General features: G+C 33.8%; 1 protein-coding gene across 1 annotated transcript in view; it reads left to right on the top strand.

Annotated features, from left to right (window-relative positions):
- The first annotated feature begins 259 nt into the window (after positions 1-259).
- LOC140444969 (late secretory pathway protein AVL9 homolog) overlaps positions 260-16767 on the top strand; it is a 38481-nt gene continuing 21973 nt past the window's right edge. Inside the window, exons 1-7 of the mRNA XM_072536728.1 lie at positions 260-436; positions 498-695; positions 945-1170; positions 4922-5111; positions 9241-9526; positions 11642-11822; positions 16528-16735. Of these exons, the coding sequence (XP_072392829.1) occupies positions 368-436; positions 498-695; positions 945-1170; positions 4922-5111; positions 9241-9526; positions 11642-11822; positions 16528-16735 (1358 nt within the window). The 5' untranslated portion in view covers positions 260-367. The remainder of the gene's footprint in view (positions 437-497; positions 696-944; positions 1171-4921; positions 5112-9240; positions 9527-11641; positions 11823-16527; positions 16736-16767) is intronic.

Below are 16767 nucleotides of genomic sequence, written 5' to 3'. Positions count from 1 at the left end.
AAATGAATAATAAAGTTACTGCAATGTAAAATTGTTAATTACATTATATTTTATTTCGAAATTACATTTCAAAAGTCCCCTTTAGACAGAAAAAAATCCTCTCTCATTTTCCAACTCTTTTTTGCCACACTTCAGAAATTTGTGCAGAAATTAAATCTGTTTAATTTCAACGCACCGTATAGTAGTTGTAATACACTGCGGCAAATGAACTACTAGTGTATATGACCTACGTTCGATCAGTAAATAAACGTCTGTCAAGTTGTCAAACATCGTTCAATATCAATATGGCCTTTCGGTGCTTCGAACGTCGATATTGCTAATTTTGATCGTTTTCTTATGTTTTATATAAAATTTATCTTGTTTCAAAATGGGTGAGAAGGACGGTCCCATCTTATACGTATTGGTAATCGGTTTTCATCATAAAAGGGGATGTCAGGTAAGAAACTACGTTTTATTTTGTATTTGCAATTTTGTTATCAGTTGCACAATTTGTGTAGGTGGAATATTCATTCCCTGAGCTAGTTCCGGGACATCCTAACGAGTGTCCTCCAGGATGGAAATATCTACCGACACTGGCATTACCTGATGGGTCTCATAATTACGACGAAGATACAGTATTTTTTCATTTACCAAGTTTAACAAAACCAATGCAAACTGTGTATGGTATTTCTTGTTTTCGTCAGATACCAGTTGAGGTAAGTTCCTATTCATGCTATTTTATGTTATAAATTGATTTTACTTAAAGTTTACAGAATTTAATGTTTCAATTTTTTTTTTAATTTACTTCTATGTTATTTGCTAAAAGTTGTTGACTCAGTATTATAGTCTTACAAGTTTTTCTGATTTTCTTCACTGTGATTTTCCCTTTTAATTTTTAATAAAAAATTATTAAATGCATGAAAAAATTTTGTTAGAAATTAATGACCAATTAAGTATTTTTTCAGAAAATCAAAAATAAAACTTCGGACATAACAAGAGGTACAGTACAAAAATCTGTTTGTGTACTTAGCAAAGTCCCTTTATATGGACAAATACAAGTCAAAATGTGTTTGATCACACATGCCTATTTTGATGAAGGAGACTTCAGTCAAGTGTCTATATTGAAAGATACTTATCATCATTTGAATGCTGTTATGACGCAAAGTGATGCAATTCAGCAACCATTTGTAGGTATGTCCTTTCAATTTTTAACAAAAATTTTATAACTTATTAATTTCACTTTGTTCTTCCTTTGTTATAATTATTTGATTAACGATAGTGATAGTTATTCATAAGAATACTGAAAATTATGAAATAAAAAATTAATAGAAAAATAATATGCAAAAAACACTAACTGACAAACAAATTATGCATGTTAATAAAAAGTAAAATAATACATAAAATATATTACTGAAACAACCACAAGAAATATTGACATACAACAGACTAAGGCCACAGACTACAAGAGGCTAAAAAACCTTGGAGGCAGAGGATATACTATTACAGACTAGTAAAATTATAAATAAAGACATGCTGAAGAGAATTCAAAAAGAAACAGAATTAATGACCACCATATAAAAATAAAAACTGAAATATCTGAGTAGTAATGAGGGAGATGAGATATAAAATAATGAGACTCATAATATAGGGAAATATTCAAGATAGATCTGTAGATCTAAAGCGGATTTCTTTGTTGTAGAATCTATGTGATTGATATCAATGTAGATCGATTGATTTGTTTAGACTCATCATCATTTGTTCATTGTTCTAAGTATCTCAGTTTCAGTCTTCCTCTTGTTCTTTTTCCTACTGGCATCTGTTTGAATATTTTGTTTGGTATTTCGCCTTCTTCCATTCTTTCTACATGTCCTATCCAACGCAGCTGTCCTATTTTAATGAATGTGATTTGTTTAGACTAGCAACCTCAAAAATAAAAATAGCCATTATGACTAACAACCTCTATAGGGAGAGAGAGTGAGAAGGTACTTTAAGAAGAGAAAACACTGCTAGATCAGCATCTGAGTATAATAGAGTAGTCTGCTAGAGCTTGAGACCCTAGCACCAGAGTTCCACTTCAATCTGCTAGTATCACCTCTAATTTTATCCAATGTTTGTATATATATATATATATATATATATATATATATATATATATATATATATATATATATATATACAGTAGACTCCCTCTATAACGAGAACTGAAATGACAGACTAATTACCTCGTTATCAGACAATCATAATACTGTGCATACATATGAATCTGTAGTTTTATAAACCAATAACTTCCTATAGTAAAGCCATTCGGAACAATATAAGATGTTAATAAATATTGTTTGAATGGCGTTTTTGAAAAAAAGTTATTTACTTTTATTGTCAATGAAATATATTAAAACATAAAAGAGTTGTTTAAAATAAAAAGCTGTACTTATATTTTTTCCAACTACATAATGTATAAATCGTATTTTCAAGGATAACATAAACTATTGCTTCTCCAATTTTAAGAACTCTGTTATTTTTAACTGCTTTAAATGGTCCAGTATCATTCTATCATATATTTTCTAAAGATGTGAAACAGTTGTATTTATTCATTGTAAAGAAGTTTATTGCGGGCTGCAGTTAAGTTTATTGAGGGGCTGTTTGAAAAGGTATTTATTTATAGCCACGACCGGACTAAAAACGTAAAAAACACGTTTTTGGACCTTATTTTCTCTCCTTATAACCAAATTTGTTTCGCTATAGACGGTTATAGTTCAATAGAAATTTCACGGGACATCTAATGTATCTCGTTATAAGCGAAACCTCGTAATAACCGTGTTCGTTATAGAGGGAGTATACTGTATATATATATATATATATATATATATATATATATATATATATATATATATATATTTATTTATTTATTATATACATTTATATATTTCGGTCATCTCAGTTCATTTTCACCATCTCAATTCCTCTTATGTGTATATTTTGTTTTCTTATGCATTGGTGTACAAATGTTTCCTTTTTGTGATTTGGTAATAAATTAGTTATTCTGTTGCCTGTAAAGTTTATACTTTCCAAATCTCATTTAAAATAAAGAAACACATATTTTATAATATAAAAATAATTTAAAGTTTTGTTTGATATTGATGTACAAAAGCAGGAAGTAAAGAAGATTAGACGCATTTGGTTTTTGTGATAAGCTGATAGTAATACTAAATTTAAAAATAGTTTCATTAATTTTAAACACATTATTTAAACTGTTTATTTTAATACGAGGGTTCTATTGGTTTAAATTGTACAATTAAAGATTTCATGCAGTACTAGTTTATTTAAGTTTTTTAAACATTTTGGTTGTTTCTTTTGAATGTGAAGATTCCGTTTGTTTACTGATTTTGTTCAGTGCAAATATCTTTATGTAAACATTATCCTTATCCTTTATTAACTGTGGCACATTGTAATATGTTTCTCCCTTCCTTCCATTTATGTACTTTGTTTTTCCAGTTAATCTCCCAAGTCTGGGTCTCCCCTTCATCTTCTCTCTGTTAGTGTCTATTCAGTTAGTTTCAGAGTAATCTCCTAGTTTTTACAATGTTCGACTTTATATCGTCTGCGTTAGACATTGTTCTCCTTAAAGATTCTCTATAATATTTGCCTGAATTTTTCATTTAAAGGTAGCCAACAGTTTTCGTTGATTTTTGACAATGTCCATGTTTCTGGTGCGTACATTAATACTTTTATATATCTGATACTTTCATTGTGTTGATAAGTGGTCAGCTTTATGGTGTTCAACAGTATGTTCTACTTACATTGTGTATTCTTATCTTAACTTCTTCACTAATTTTGTTGTCTGATGTGACTAGCGAACACAGATTTGTAGTTCTTCACGTTGTCAAAGTTAAATTCTCTTATGTTTTGGTTTGTGTATATGTTTTCGTTAATCCTTAAGCCTTGTTCAGAGACGCCCTATTTACTTGGTTGGATGCTTCAGTCATGCCTCTTCTACTTCTAGCTATAATATCGATGTTGTCTGCAAACGCTAAAATTTCTATTGACAGCTGATTCTCTAATTATAACAGATGACCCATTTTATCAAGAATTACGATAGGGATAAGGCTTATTATGTACACTATTCAACATTACTCTAGAGAAAATAATTATTTTCTCTAGTACTCTAGAAAAAATAATTATTTTCTATAGAGTAATTATGAGTAAGACCCATTTGATCCTACGACATTTTTTTTTTTTTGATAATACAGCATGTTTTGGATGTTCTTGTTAAACCTAGGTTAAATAGCAAAAATTCATTGTTATTTGACATAAAAAACTGAATTTTTAGCAAAAGTAGTTGTACTCATATGAGTACAATGGACTGATTAAGTCAAAAATATAAAACATTACACAACAATATTGTGTAAAAATGAAAATGTTTATTTTCTTAAAATATAGAAACATACTTGGTATATCCTGTATTATAATCTAAGGAGTATGAAATTCTACAAAACAATCACGTTCCAAACATAGAGTAACTTCTCACTTCATACAAGTCCAACGTACTCTTTGATGGTATAAGCGACATCAAAGTTGTTTGTCTATTTTCTCAGCTACTTAATTTATAATATATATTTATTTATTACTTGACAATACGAGCTTATCATTTAGACTAACTCTACAATTTTTATTTAGCCATTTATATACATGTTCAATCGTTCTGAAACTTCCATTTAAGAACCCTTGTGACATCAGACTGTTGGGCAGATACCTGCTTTTCGAGTCTAAACAGATTTCGAGATTCATCTAGTGCCGTTACTTGGTCGCCACACACATCCATATTTCTCTTCTCGAATTATTGAGTCTAGACTCAGTGGCACCATCTAGGCAGGGATGGCATAACAATATACACATTTTAACACAATCGATATTATTTAATTATTGTAACATTTTTTGGTTTTAGGATTATCTGCACGTGATTTTATACTACAGTGGAAGCACAAAGCCCTATTGTTATTTAAACTGCTACTTCTAGAGAAAAGAGTAATTTTCTACAAATCACCAGTGCATCCATTATGTTCTTCAATTTTAACTTTAATATCCCTTTTTCCGGATATGATCGAGACCGGATTAAATAATTCAGCGTCTATAAGGTATGTAATCATAAAATAATATATTTTAAGACATTTTAAATCATACTAACAATATATAAAGTGGGTGACCAAATTATTAGGGACAGTAAGATGATTTCTTAATTTTCTAGTTTGATTGAATTTTTTTAGCAAGTTGTTGGCTTTAAGGCTTGCATCTATTTTTTGTGTAAAAAGGTGTGGTATTAAGGTCACAAAAACAAAGAGTTCTGTAAGTAAAACCATTTATTTTTTTCGCAAAAAAAATTGTTACATAAAATCACTAATTTCAATCTTTACTGATGCCACCCTTTGCTGCAATTACAGCTTCTATACGTTGGGGCATGCTCTGAATACAAACTTCTGCATTGTGATTTAATTTTGGGTTATTATGTCATTATTGAATAAGAGCTTTAATCAACTGCTGCTTCGTTGTAATAACATCTCCTGTTTGGTTAACTCCCACATACTCTCTATGGGCTTCATTTCAGGTGAGTTTACCGGCCAGGGCAGAACTGCACTATTTTCTTTGGACAGAAATGCAGTTACACTTCTACCTTTGTGTCACGGTGCAGAATCGTGCATAAAAATGCAATTTTTTTGACCAGGAAACCATTCTTTGAGCTGGGGAAGTAGCCAAGTTTCAAGTATTCGCTTATACCGGTCCTGTCTCATTGTCCCTTCCACGATGTATAAGCGTCCCATACCCTTGGCCGAGATTACAGACGACACCATGACACTAATCGGATGTTTAACCCTCTGCACAATGCAATCTGGATGGAACTGCTTCCCAGAACGTGGTCGGATGAACGCACTTTTATCCACCAAAATCTGGAATGTTGATTCGTCAGAGAAGCATACCTGAAAAAATGAAAATATTCGCTGTTCACAACTCCATTCATTAAAAAAAGTTGTACTTACTCGACTCCAGTCTTCAACGGTCATACTTCGGTGCTACTTTGCCCATTGGAGTCTCTTTCTCTTCATGGCTTTGGTGAGCCGTGGTTTTTGCATAGGCCCGCGACCTATCAGATTCTCATCGGCCAGTCTTCGTCGGACTGTTCTTCTGGAAACATTAATTCCTTGGGTATTTATCGAGGAGTAGTGATCCTTTTCCTGCCACATTTTCTAAAGGCAACAAAATGCGATGGAGCGACGGTATTAAAAGAACTGCAGGACCAATGTGGAAACGTCTTACAAACAACAGAGATGAATGGCGAGAATCAGGAGAGGCCTATATTCGGCAATCCGAATAGAGAGAAGGGTAAAAAAAATATATTTATATATAACATATATAACAAGAACCGTTTATCTGTTATCGTCTACTCGTTTGACAAATCAGAGTGCCGTTACATCGAACAGCGTGGAACAATGTCAGCGTCAGTGTATACCTGCTTCCAGAAGGTCTGGGTCATTGAACGCTCACCTGCGATTTGGTCATAGGCTGAGGCTGACGTAACAATAAAATCAGATGGCTGAAGTCAACTTTTGTAGCAATTCTAAATAATCACAACGCCAGCTGCTGCTAACTAAATTAGCTTCATGTGCCACATTCTCAAAGTGTTCTTAAAAGTAATAGATGCAGAATCTGGACGCAAAATATTTGAAGCAGTTTGTGAGAAAGGAACTGGTAGGGGCTGATACAATGTTAAACTACGGAACATATACAAGCATACGTGAACATACACATATCATAATCATATCATGATCAAAAGAATCACGTGCTCGCAATCCGTGGTAACCAGAAAAGACCAAAAATTAGCCAGATAGGGGGGTATCAAGAGATGCCGAAAAGATCAGTGCTACCAACTGAAAACCCCAAGCACAGAACAGAACAGTATGACGCAGAAGAAGTAGGGGCTCTGTAATAACAACACCACTAATGTTAATGATGATGACTCCTAAGTAGTTAGATAGAAAATGAAAACATTTTACTTTGGATAATATTGCTAAAACAACTGTAAGGTAAATATATTTTTTGGAATTTCTAAATGGGAAATAGCAACAAATAATAATTTTAAAAATCAGGAGAGTGATAAATAAAATTTTAAATTTTATTAGTAATTATATATGGAAACCTTGATAAGATACAGCTGCAAATATGTTGTATGTATATGGTTACATGAAATATTAGTTTGTTTTTCACTATTTTATCAACAGTTCAATTAAATTCAAATATCAAATAATTCCTTACGCAGTTTAATTTTAATAATAAGTTAATTGTATTGTTTTGAAAATTTGTCATCATCATCTTTGCCTTTATTAATTTTGCAATTTTTGCTCAGTTGGTTTTCCTAATTACATTTTTCTATAAATCTTAATCTTGTGTTATCTTCTTTTGTGTCATATGCCTAGTCGCACGTTGGCGCTTGTCTACATTGTTCAAACCATTTGTAGAGTGCCTTTTTCGGCTCTTCGGAATATTGTGGTGACGTGGTCTTTATTTTAAATGTGACGAATTTGAAATTCGTCATTAAAAGAATGGTTATGGTCATTAAAAGAAGGTGAATGCGTACGTAGAATCTGTTTTTCTGTTATTGAAAGCCCTGTTATGTTCTGTTATACGTTTGTTAAAAGTTCTACCAGTTTGACCGATGTAAGTTTCTAGACAGTCGCCATATTTAAGTTTTTATACATGACTGTGTAAGTGCTTTTTCTTTTAGCTCTTTTTGTTCTTAATATTTTTTCCTAAGTATTGTTTGTTCTAAAAGCTGGTGTTATTCCTTTCTTTTTTATGTGTTTGGTAATTTTTGTTGATATCTGGCCTGTATATTTAATCATTCTTTTAATGACGAATTTCAAATTCTTCACATTCAAAATAAATGCTTCTTCTTCTTCAGTGCCTTATTCGGTCCGGATGTTGGCGATCATCAAGGCTATCATGGTTTTGTTGACTGATCTGCGAAATAGCTCCATGGAGGTCATCCCAAACCATTGTCGGAGGTTTTTTAACCTCGAGATACGACGGCGTACCGATCATCTCCTGCCAAATACTTTACCCTGCATAACGAGTTGAAGAATCCGATATTTTTCTTCGTTCCGCATCACGTGCCCGAGGTACTCAAGCTTACGTTGTTTCACTAAATTAAGCATTTCTTTTTATTTTCTCATGCGCTGTAGAACCTCAACGTTGGTGATATGGTCCACATACGATATTTTTAATATCCTTCTGTAGATCCACATCTCGAAGGCTTCAATCCGCTTTTCTGTGGCTTGCGTCAGTGTCCAGGCTTCAACTCCATATAGTAACACTGGAAAAATGTAGCACCTCACTATCCGCATCTTAATTCCCAAACTGAGGTCATTGCAGCACAGCAAGGATCTCAACTTGATAAATGTAGACCGTGCCATTTCAACTCTGGATCTAATCTCTTGAGCGTAGTCCCATTGTGAGTTGAGGGTAGCTCCGAGGTACGTGAATCTGTCGACTCTCTCGATGTCTTTGCTACCTGCCATTAGTGCCCCGGCATCTAAATTTGCATGGCTGACAACCATGAATTTAGTTTTCTTAATATTAAGGTCTAGTCCGTATGTTACGCTCACAATTCTCACTCGGTCTAGTAAGGCTTGTAGATAATTTAGGGTGGTTGCTAGTAACACAGTGTCATCGACGTAGCAGATATTATTGATGTATTTCCGTTCACTTGGATACCCATCTCTAGGTTTGTTAGGGGTTCAGTAAAAATTTCCTCAGAGTATATATTGAAAAGAGTCGGCGAGAGCACAAAGCCTTGCCTTACTCCTCGCATGATCTTCACTTGGTCGGTCAGCTGGTCTTCGACCTTGACTTGAGCACGCTGGTTCCCTAGTGGCCTTAAGCCTTAGAATCTATGGAAATTAACAAAAATAATACAGACATAATTCTGAATGACCAACTTGAGACAAACAGTTCTTCCCTTCTTAACTTATTCAGTTAAAGACTATACAGTGTATAAAGCAGACCAAAAATAGATCACTTGAGAAAGGCACTCTGTCCAAACAGTTGCAGTGATAAAAAAATTATAATAAATTTTGTGGAAGTTTTGAAAACAACAGTTTTCAGTGTTTTATTGTAAGTTTATTAAAGTTCATGTTTACTGGTCTTTTATATTCAAAATATGTCACTTCATTTTGAGATTCATATTTTAATCATCACATCAATATTTATTTTCAGGTTATCAAGACCTATGTCGCCCATGCCGGAATATTCCGACGAAGATTCCAGTCCTGTCAAACTAAACAATATTAAAAATATTCCTTGCCTGAAAGGTAGTAGAATAAAAGAGGAAACTGACGTTATACAAAATGTGGATATAGCCAAAGAATCAAAAATTGTTCAAGATATAGAAAAAAACGAAAAGACAAACGATGTGGTAAACTCCAACGGTAATCAAATTGAGGATAATTTGGTTAATGATAATCAAACTGAAGTTGGATTGGAATTAACAGAATCGATGAGTGTAAGTGCATAGATTATAATTCATAATAACAAAACATAGTTGATTTTAAGTTATCGGGATGTATCTGTTTGTGTATTGATCTTATAAAAATTATCTATGTAATCATATTATGATTATCGATTCTCTCCCAATTGTCACCATTTATCTTTGTTTTTCGTTTGCTCTTTTCACATTGCTCCTGCAGCCTGCTGAGCATTTTCACTTCACCATCTCATTTGAGTCAGCCCCATATGTTCTTCAGTTTACAATCTCTTTCCCTATCCATGTATTTCGTTCTGTCCAGTCCATCTCCATTTTAATTTTAGATTTGATTTTGTTCCATATCCATTTAGCTTTCTTTCTATCTTGCAACTAAACCTAAAGTATTTCTGGACATATCCAGGTCTGGGCCTCATATATCAGAACAGATATAACATATATATTGAATATCTTCGTTCTTAATTTCAAAGATATTTTTTGGATTTTAATTGTGTAAGAAATGAATGCATTTCAAGTGTCACCGATATCATTCTTATTCTTCTATATATTTTATTTGGTTTAGTTACTTTTTCTTCTTCTTCTTCTTTTTCTTCACTGGCTTTACAACTCGGGGTGAGTCTTCGCCGCATCCACCATCGCCCTCCAATCCTCTACGATCTTGCGCTTCTATTTCCCATTGTTGTACCCCAATTCTAGATAAATCGGCTTCAACATCATCCTTCCATCTTTTTCTCGGTCGGCCTACTGATCTTCTACCATCTGGTCTTTCAAAAAACACTGTCTTTAACACTCTGTCATCCTCTGATCGTACCACGTGACCTGCCCATCTTATTCGGTTTGCCTTGATATGTCTATGTTTTCAGTTTCATACAGAGTCACCAATTCAGCATTGCGGCGTCTTCTCCACTCCCCTGTGAATTCATCTCTTTGAGGGACAAATATTATTCTGAGAACCTTTCTTTCAAATACTAGAAGTTTATTGATTTTCCCGCTGGTTGAGAGTCCATGTTTCACTGCCATATGTAATAATTGGGCGAATAATCGACTTGTACAGTGTTAATTTAGATTTTCTTTTTAGCAGCTTCGATCTTAATAATGTTGAAAGGGAGTATAATGATCTATTCCCCGCAGCTATCCTTGCTGAGACCTATTTTTCTATGTGGTTGTCTTGGATTTTTGGTTACTACCATGTATTTCGTCTTTTCTTCATTTATTCGGAGACCCAGACTACCTGTTTCCTCCTCGAGCTGTGAAAACACCTCTCTCACGTCTCTTGTAGAATGCGTGACTGCATCTAGATCATCAGCAAAGGCCAGCAACAGTTTTGATCCTTGATTACCAAATCCTCCTGTCAGCTCAGACGATATTTTACTTATTGCATATTCTAAAGCAAAATTGAACAGCCACGGTGACAAGGGGTCCCCCTGCCTAAGCCCTGAATTTATACCAAATGGCATCGATGTTCTGCTTCCTATCTTTACTTGCGCATATGAGTCTGTCACGCACGTTTGCGTTAATTCAACTAATTTTCTTGGTATTCCCATTTCTAACATTGCTATCCACAATTTGCTTCTTTTTATGGAATCATATGCTTGCTGGAAATCTATGAAAATTTGGTGCACATCGCGGTTGTAGAGAAAAACTGGGAATGTTTTTCTATAATATTTTTTGGATGGTAAATATCTGATCTATAGTTGACCTTCCAGCACGAAAGCCGCATTGGTAGTCGCCTAGAATATCTTTCGAATATGGTGTGAGTCTCTTTAGCAAGATAATTGATAGCACTTTATATGATGTGCTAATAAGCGATATTCCTCTATACTTTCGGAATTGTTCTTTGTTTCCTTTCTTATATATGGGAATTATAACGCTTCCATTCCATTCTTTAGGCATTTTCTGTTGTTGCCATACTCTCAGAATGATGTCATACAATTTTTGGTGTAAAAGGTTTCCTCCTTTTTTTAACAACTCTCCATTTATGCCATCATTTCCTTGTGTCGTCCTAAATATTAATCATATTAGACATTAGTCGTAATGCAAAAGTTTACGTTAAAATAACAAAAATTGTGGCTAATGCAGACACAATATAGAGACACAAAAAAATTTACAATATCTTAAAATTATTTGCATTTTTAGCAAACAAAAGTATGTTTAGATGACGAAAACGAAACTACAAATGGACACGATGAAAAAACCGGCACTCTTCACAGGGATATAAGTTCGGATACAATATCTGATGTAGCACATAATAATTTAACATATTTAACACACCTCAGCACGGAAAGTTGTGGATTTCCATTAGCTATTTTTACTAAAGGTAAGATATGGTTAAGAGAAATCATAGTTCGTTGTTTTCGTAAGGTCTTGAAACTGTTTTCTTGATATAAAATATATTATTTATTTAATTTTATATAAAAACACTAACAATTATGTTGCAAAAGACGTGGCTGAATATTGAACATTATAAAAATTGCGTATACCCGTAACACACTTCTTAAACTTCTTAAGAAGAGTAATTTTTTAGCAATAAAGTATATTTACTTATACTCTATAATAGACTTTTGTTGATAATAGGTTAGAAGTAAAACTAATAATCTGTAATCTCGTGTTTAACACTTGTCTAATAGTCGTCATTGTTTCTACACGGGTGGTAATAACTAAAAACAAATCGTCACCTGCTACAGAGATAGTAGTAGTTTTTGTGGATAGGTGGCGCTGGGGTTTTCGTTACGGAAAGACAGAATAAGCAAATTGTAATATTGATTAGTGAACTGTTATTATAACCAAGTTGTTTGGCGGGTATTGTTTTCCAAATTGACTGTTTACTGTCTCGATCTTGAATGCTTTTAGTTAATAATTTTGAGGGTGATGTTTGTATCCTCAGGATGATATAAAATTCTGATTGTTTTGTGTGTTTGTGTAATATGTGTTTAAGTATTGTATGTTTATGTATTGGCATAATACGTAAACATACCATACATAATAATACATAGTGAACTATCGTTTAAATACTAGGTTATATAGAATCCGTTGTATTCGGAAATAGTTTATTAAGTTTTTTTCCTTATACAGTGCAACTTGGTTATAGCGTCATTGAAGGGTCCAGTAAAAAATGACGCTATATCAGAGTAACGATATAAAAGAGGTAGAAAAAAATGATTTTAACGAGGCAAAATTTTATTACAGCATTATTTATTATTACAGCTGCATTTGGGTTAAAAAAATTAAGAAATAAAACATATGTATATGAAACTTACATTTTTTATGAATAAGTCCTCTAATGTTGAAAAAAGTCAGTTATTTTCTTCTCTACAACCCTTTCCGAAAAATAAAGTTTTTCTGTAGTGTCCTTAATAATGTGAACTGCTTCGTTGGTAGTTGTGAATGCCTCCCTGAACTGGTGAAACCTGGATATGGTCTCAGCAGCTCTCATTGCCTCTTGGGTTGTAGGACAATCAACGCCGTCTTCTTCTTCTTCATTATCTTCATCAACATCCATTTCCACATTTTGCACTTGTTTCACAATTTTTTTATCACCTAAAACTTAAAATGTTTCTACCTGATCGTCTACTGAAATGTAGGAATCAAGATCAGTTTCAAACTCTCTCTGGTTTATATTAAATTTTTGTATCCACTCTGACAAAGGCATTTCGTCATCCTCGTCAACATCCTGAACATTGGGAGAAACTACAGTCAATTTAGCTTAACGAAAGCACTTACAAATTATCACTGACGTAACCGCACTCTACGCATTGTCTAAAAACTTAACTGTACGTTTTCCTTACAAAAAATTATATATATATATATATATATATATATATATATATATATATATATATATATATATATATATATATATATATATATATATATAGGCGTATGACTCTGTACCAAGGTCAGAACTATGGGAGGCAATGTACAAATTAGAAATACAGACGGAGCTCATAGAAGCTACAAAAGCTCTGTATAAAGAAAATAAAGTGTCCATTAAAATGGGAACAAGAATCATAGGAGACTTCACCACAACAAAAGGGCTCCTGCAGGGTTGTTCCACATCTCCAACCCTATTCAAAATATACTTAGAAAAGGCCTTGACTACATGGAAAAGAAAATGCGAAGGCATGGGAGTACCGGTACGGAACGAATACCTATATACGTTAAGCTTTGCAGACGATCAGGTAGTGATTGCACAAGACCAAGACGACCTCAGCTACATGATGAAGAAACTACAAGAAGAATATACCAAGGCTGGCCTAGATATTAACCTCGCGAAAACAGAGTACCTATCTACAAGTGAAGAAGACATAGAAGATCTACAGATTGATGACAACGTAACAATCAAAGGAAAGGATAAATTCAAATACCTGGGGTTTATAATCACGAAAAAGGCAATAACAGAGGAAGAAATTACACAAAGATTAGGACAAACAAGAACAGCAATCCGACAACTTAACTCAGTATGGTGGGATAGACACCTAAATATGAAGACAAAAACGCAGATTTATAAAACATTAGTGCGAAGTATTATGACATATGGGGCTGAAAATTGGATCATAAACAAGAAAAACAGCAGTAAGATAGTAGCAACAGAGATGGAATGCCTGCGAAGATGCTGCAGAGTAACAAGAATGGATAGGAGAAGTAATGACGAAATAAAGCAAAGAACATCAATAGAAACAGACATACTAACATATATAGAGATTAAAGTGGTATGGACATGTAAGAAGAACTAGCGACAGCAGATGGATAAAGAGAATAACCGAATGGAGCCCCATAGGAAGGAGGAAAAGAGGACGACCCCGAAAATCCTGGAGGAACGAAGTAGACGACGCCATGAGTAAGAGAGGCCTAAACGATGGAGAATGGAACAACAGAGAGAGATGGAAACGGTTGAGCGAGGGAAGGCAGTGAATACTGTAGAATCCCTAATATATATATATATATATATATATATATATATATATATATATATATATATATATATATATATCAATCGGTTTTAAAACGTCTTGCGACGTTGGCCGATGCCTAATTTCCATGACACTCTATTATCATCCCATTGGCCCTCTCTAAGATCTCTTGCGCTCATCGCCTTCGTTACTCCCTCTCTCCAAGATTTCTTGGGTCTTCCATTCTTTCTGCGGTTTGGCGGTATTCATTGCATAATTATTTTTGGGATTCTTGAGTTATCCATCCCCTGGACGTGTCCGTACCATATTAGCTGTTTTCTTTCTATGTCTGTTGTTAGAGAGCCGTCAACCCCCATTCGCTGTCTTATCTCATCATTATGTGTTCTCTCTCTGCGTGACACTCCTACTGATCTTCTAAAAGCGTCCATTTCTACTGCCTCCAGTTTTCTTCTGTTGTTTTCGGTTATTCGCCAAGTTTCCGCTCCGTACAATAGACTGCTTTTAATAAGAGATTCGTAGTTATTGTGTTTTCTTCTTTTTCCTATTTCATGACTCCACAGTACGCTGTTTAGACAACCTATTGTTTTTCTGGATTGTGTTATTCTTCTCTTTATTTCTTCATCATCTTTCCCCGTTGTGTCAAAAACGATTCCTAGGTATGTGTAATGGTCGCAGGGCATGATGATTTCGTTATTTTCTAATGTGATGTTCGATAGTTCGGTACCTATTGGTAGGTATTTTGTTTTTTCTTTATTAATTTCTAGTCCCCACTTTCTATATTCTTCTTGTAATTTCCTTGCCATGTACTCCAGATCATCTTTATCGTTTGCTATAACAACCTGGTCATCAGCAAACTGCAATGTATACAAGCAAATCTCTCCAAGGTCTACGCCCATGCCTCTGCATTTTCGTTTCCACTCTTTCAATGCTTTTGCAACATATATCTTAAACTAGGTCGGTGATACACAACACCCCCGACGTAGACCTTTATTAACCAGGAAGCTTTGCGATAGTCTGTTTCCATTTTTTATTTGTGATGTTGACCCTTCATACAAATTTCTTAAGGCTTTTATTAAGGTGGCACTAATATTCGTCTGTCGTAACACGTTCCAGAGTTTGTTTACAGGAGCTGTATCGTACGCCTTCTGCAAGTCAATAAACATGAGGTGGGTTTCTTGATTTGTGCTTAATTTTTTTTCTATTAGTTGTTTGAGGCAGAAGATATTATCCGTACAGCTTCTTCCTGTTCGAAAACCGGATTGTTCTTCTTCCTCTTGGTCTTTTTATTCCTTATCAATGCGGTCTCTAATTATTCGTCCATACAAACGGCTGAATGTACTAGTGACTGATATCCCTCTATAGGTTTCACATTTAAGCTTATCTCCTTTCTTATGTATCGACGAAATATAAGCAATTTTCCACTCGTCGGGTACGGGAGAACCATTTATAAATTGATTTATGCACCAAGTGACGGTTTCAAACAATTTTTGTGATCCACATTTTATTAGTTCGGCTGGGATATCCCCTGGTCCTGGAGACCTACCGTTTTTCAGTTCTTTTATAGCTTTTCTAATTTCTGTCACTGTTATATCTTCTCCTTCAATATTAACAATGATTGAGTTAAGTATTCATCCCTATTTTCTGTCAGTAGTTCCCCATAGTACTTTTCCCATTTTTGTGTGGATATTAATTCTTCTATAACTAATCCTAATATAATTAATATTTTGTGTGGATGAGGAACTTCCATGTTTCTGAAAAAAAAATAAAAATTATCCTTTTCAAAATCCGTTTCCAATAATGGCACTTTACATAACGAAAGCAAAAGAAAAAATAATAAAATCTTTAGTTAGAGTTGTTGCAAAACCTCATAAATCTTGGAAATATGCATGCCCGAAAAAAAAATGAATTCTAAAAATATTGACCAAAACATCAGATATGTTTAAGAAAAAAAGTTTACAAATATTAAAATAAACAGAATTTTACGTACATTTTTAGTATCTTAATTTAAAAAGTCTTACAAACGACTGGTAAATGTTTTCGGTTCCAATTTTTATATTATTGTCTTCGGCTAATTAGCTAGTTTATCCACGCCGCCTTGTTTTTTAATTTCAGGAGCTCTGTGCTTGCCATATTTATCCTTGCCGTATTTGGATCTTCTTGTCGACGTCAACGTACGGAGTTACGTAGTAGGAGCAACTAACGTTTTGTTTAAGCAAAAAAGGCAGCTATACGATATACTGGTAGATATAGATGGGAATAGGATCGAATGCCAGGATTTGAATTTAAGAAAATATTTACATCTGACCACCGAGGATCTCAGGTAAATAACAATTTTGTTTAGTTGCCTTTAAA

Source organism: Diabrotica undecimpunctata, chromosome 7 (genome assembly GCF_040954645.1).
Source record: "Diabrotica undecimpunctata isolate CICGRU chromosome 7, icDiaUnde3, whole genome shotgun sequence".
In the NCBI taxonomy this organism is placed as follows: domain Eukaryota; kingdom Metazoa; phylum Arthropoda; class Insecta; order Coleoptera; family Chrysomelidae; genus Diabrotica; species Diabrotica undecimpunctata.
The sequence above is the reverse complement of the archived record's forward strand: the minus strand, read 5'-3'. Positions and strand labels throughout refer to the sequence as shown.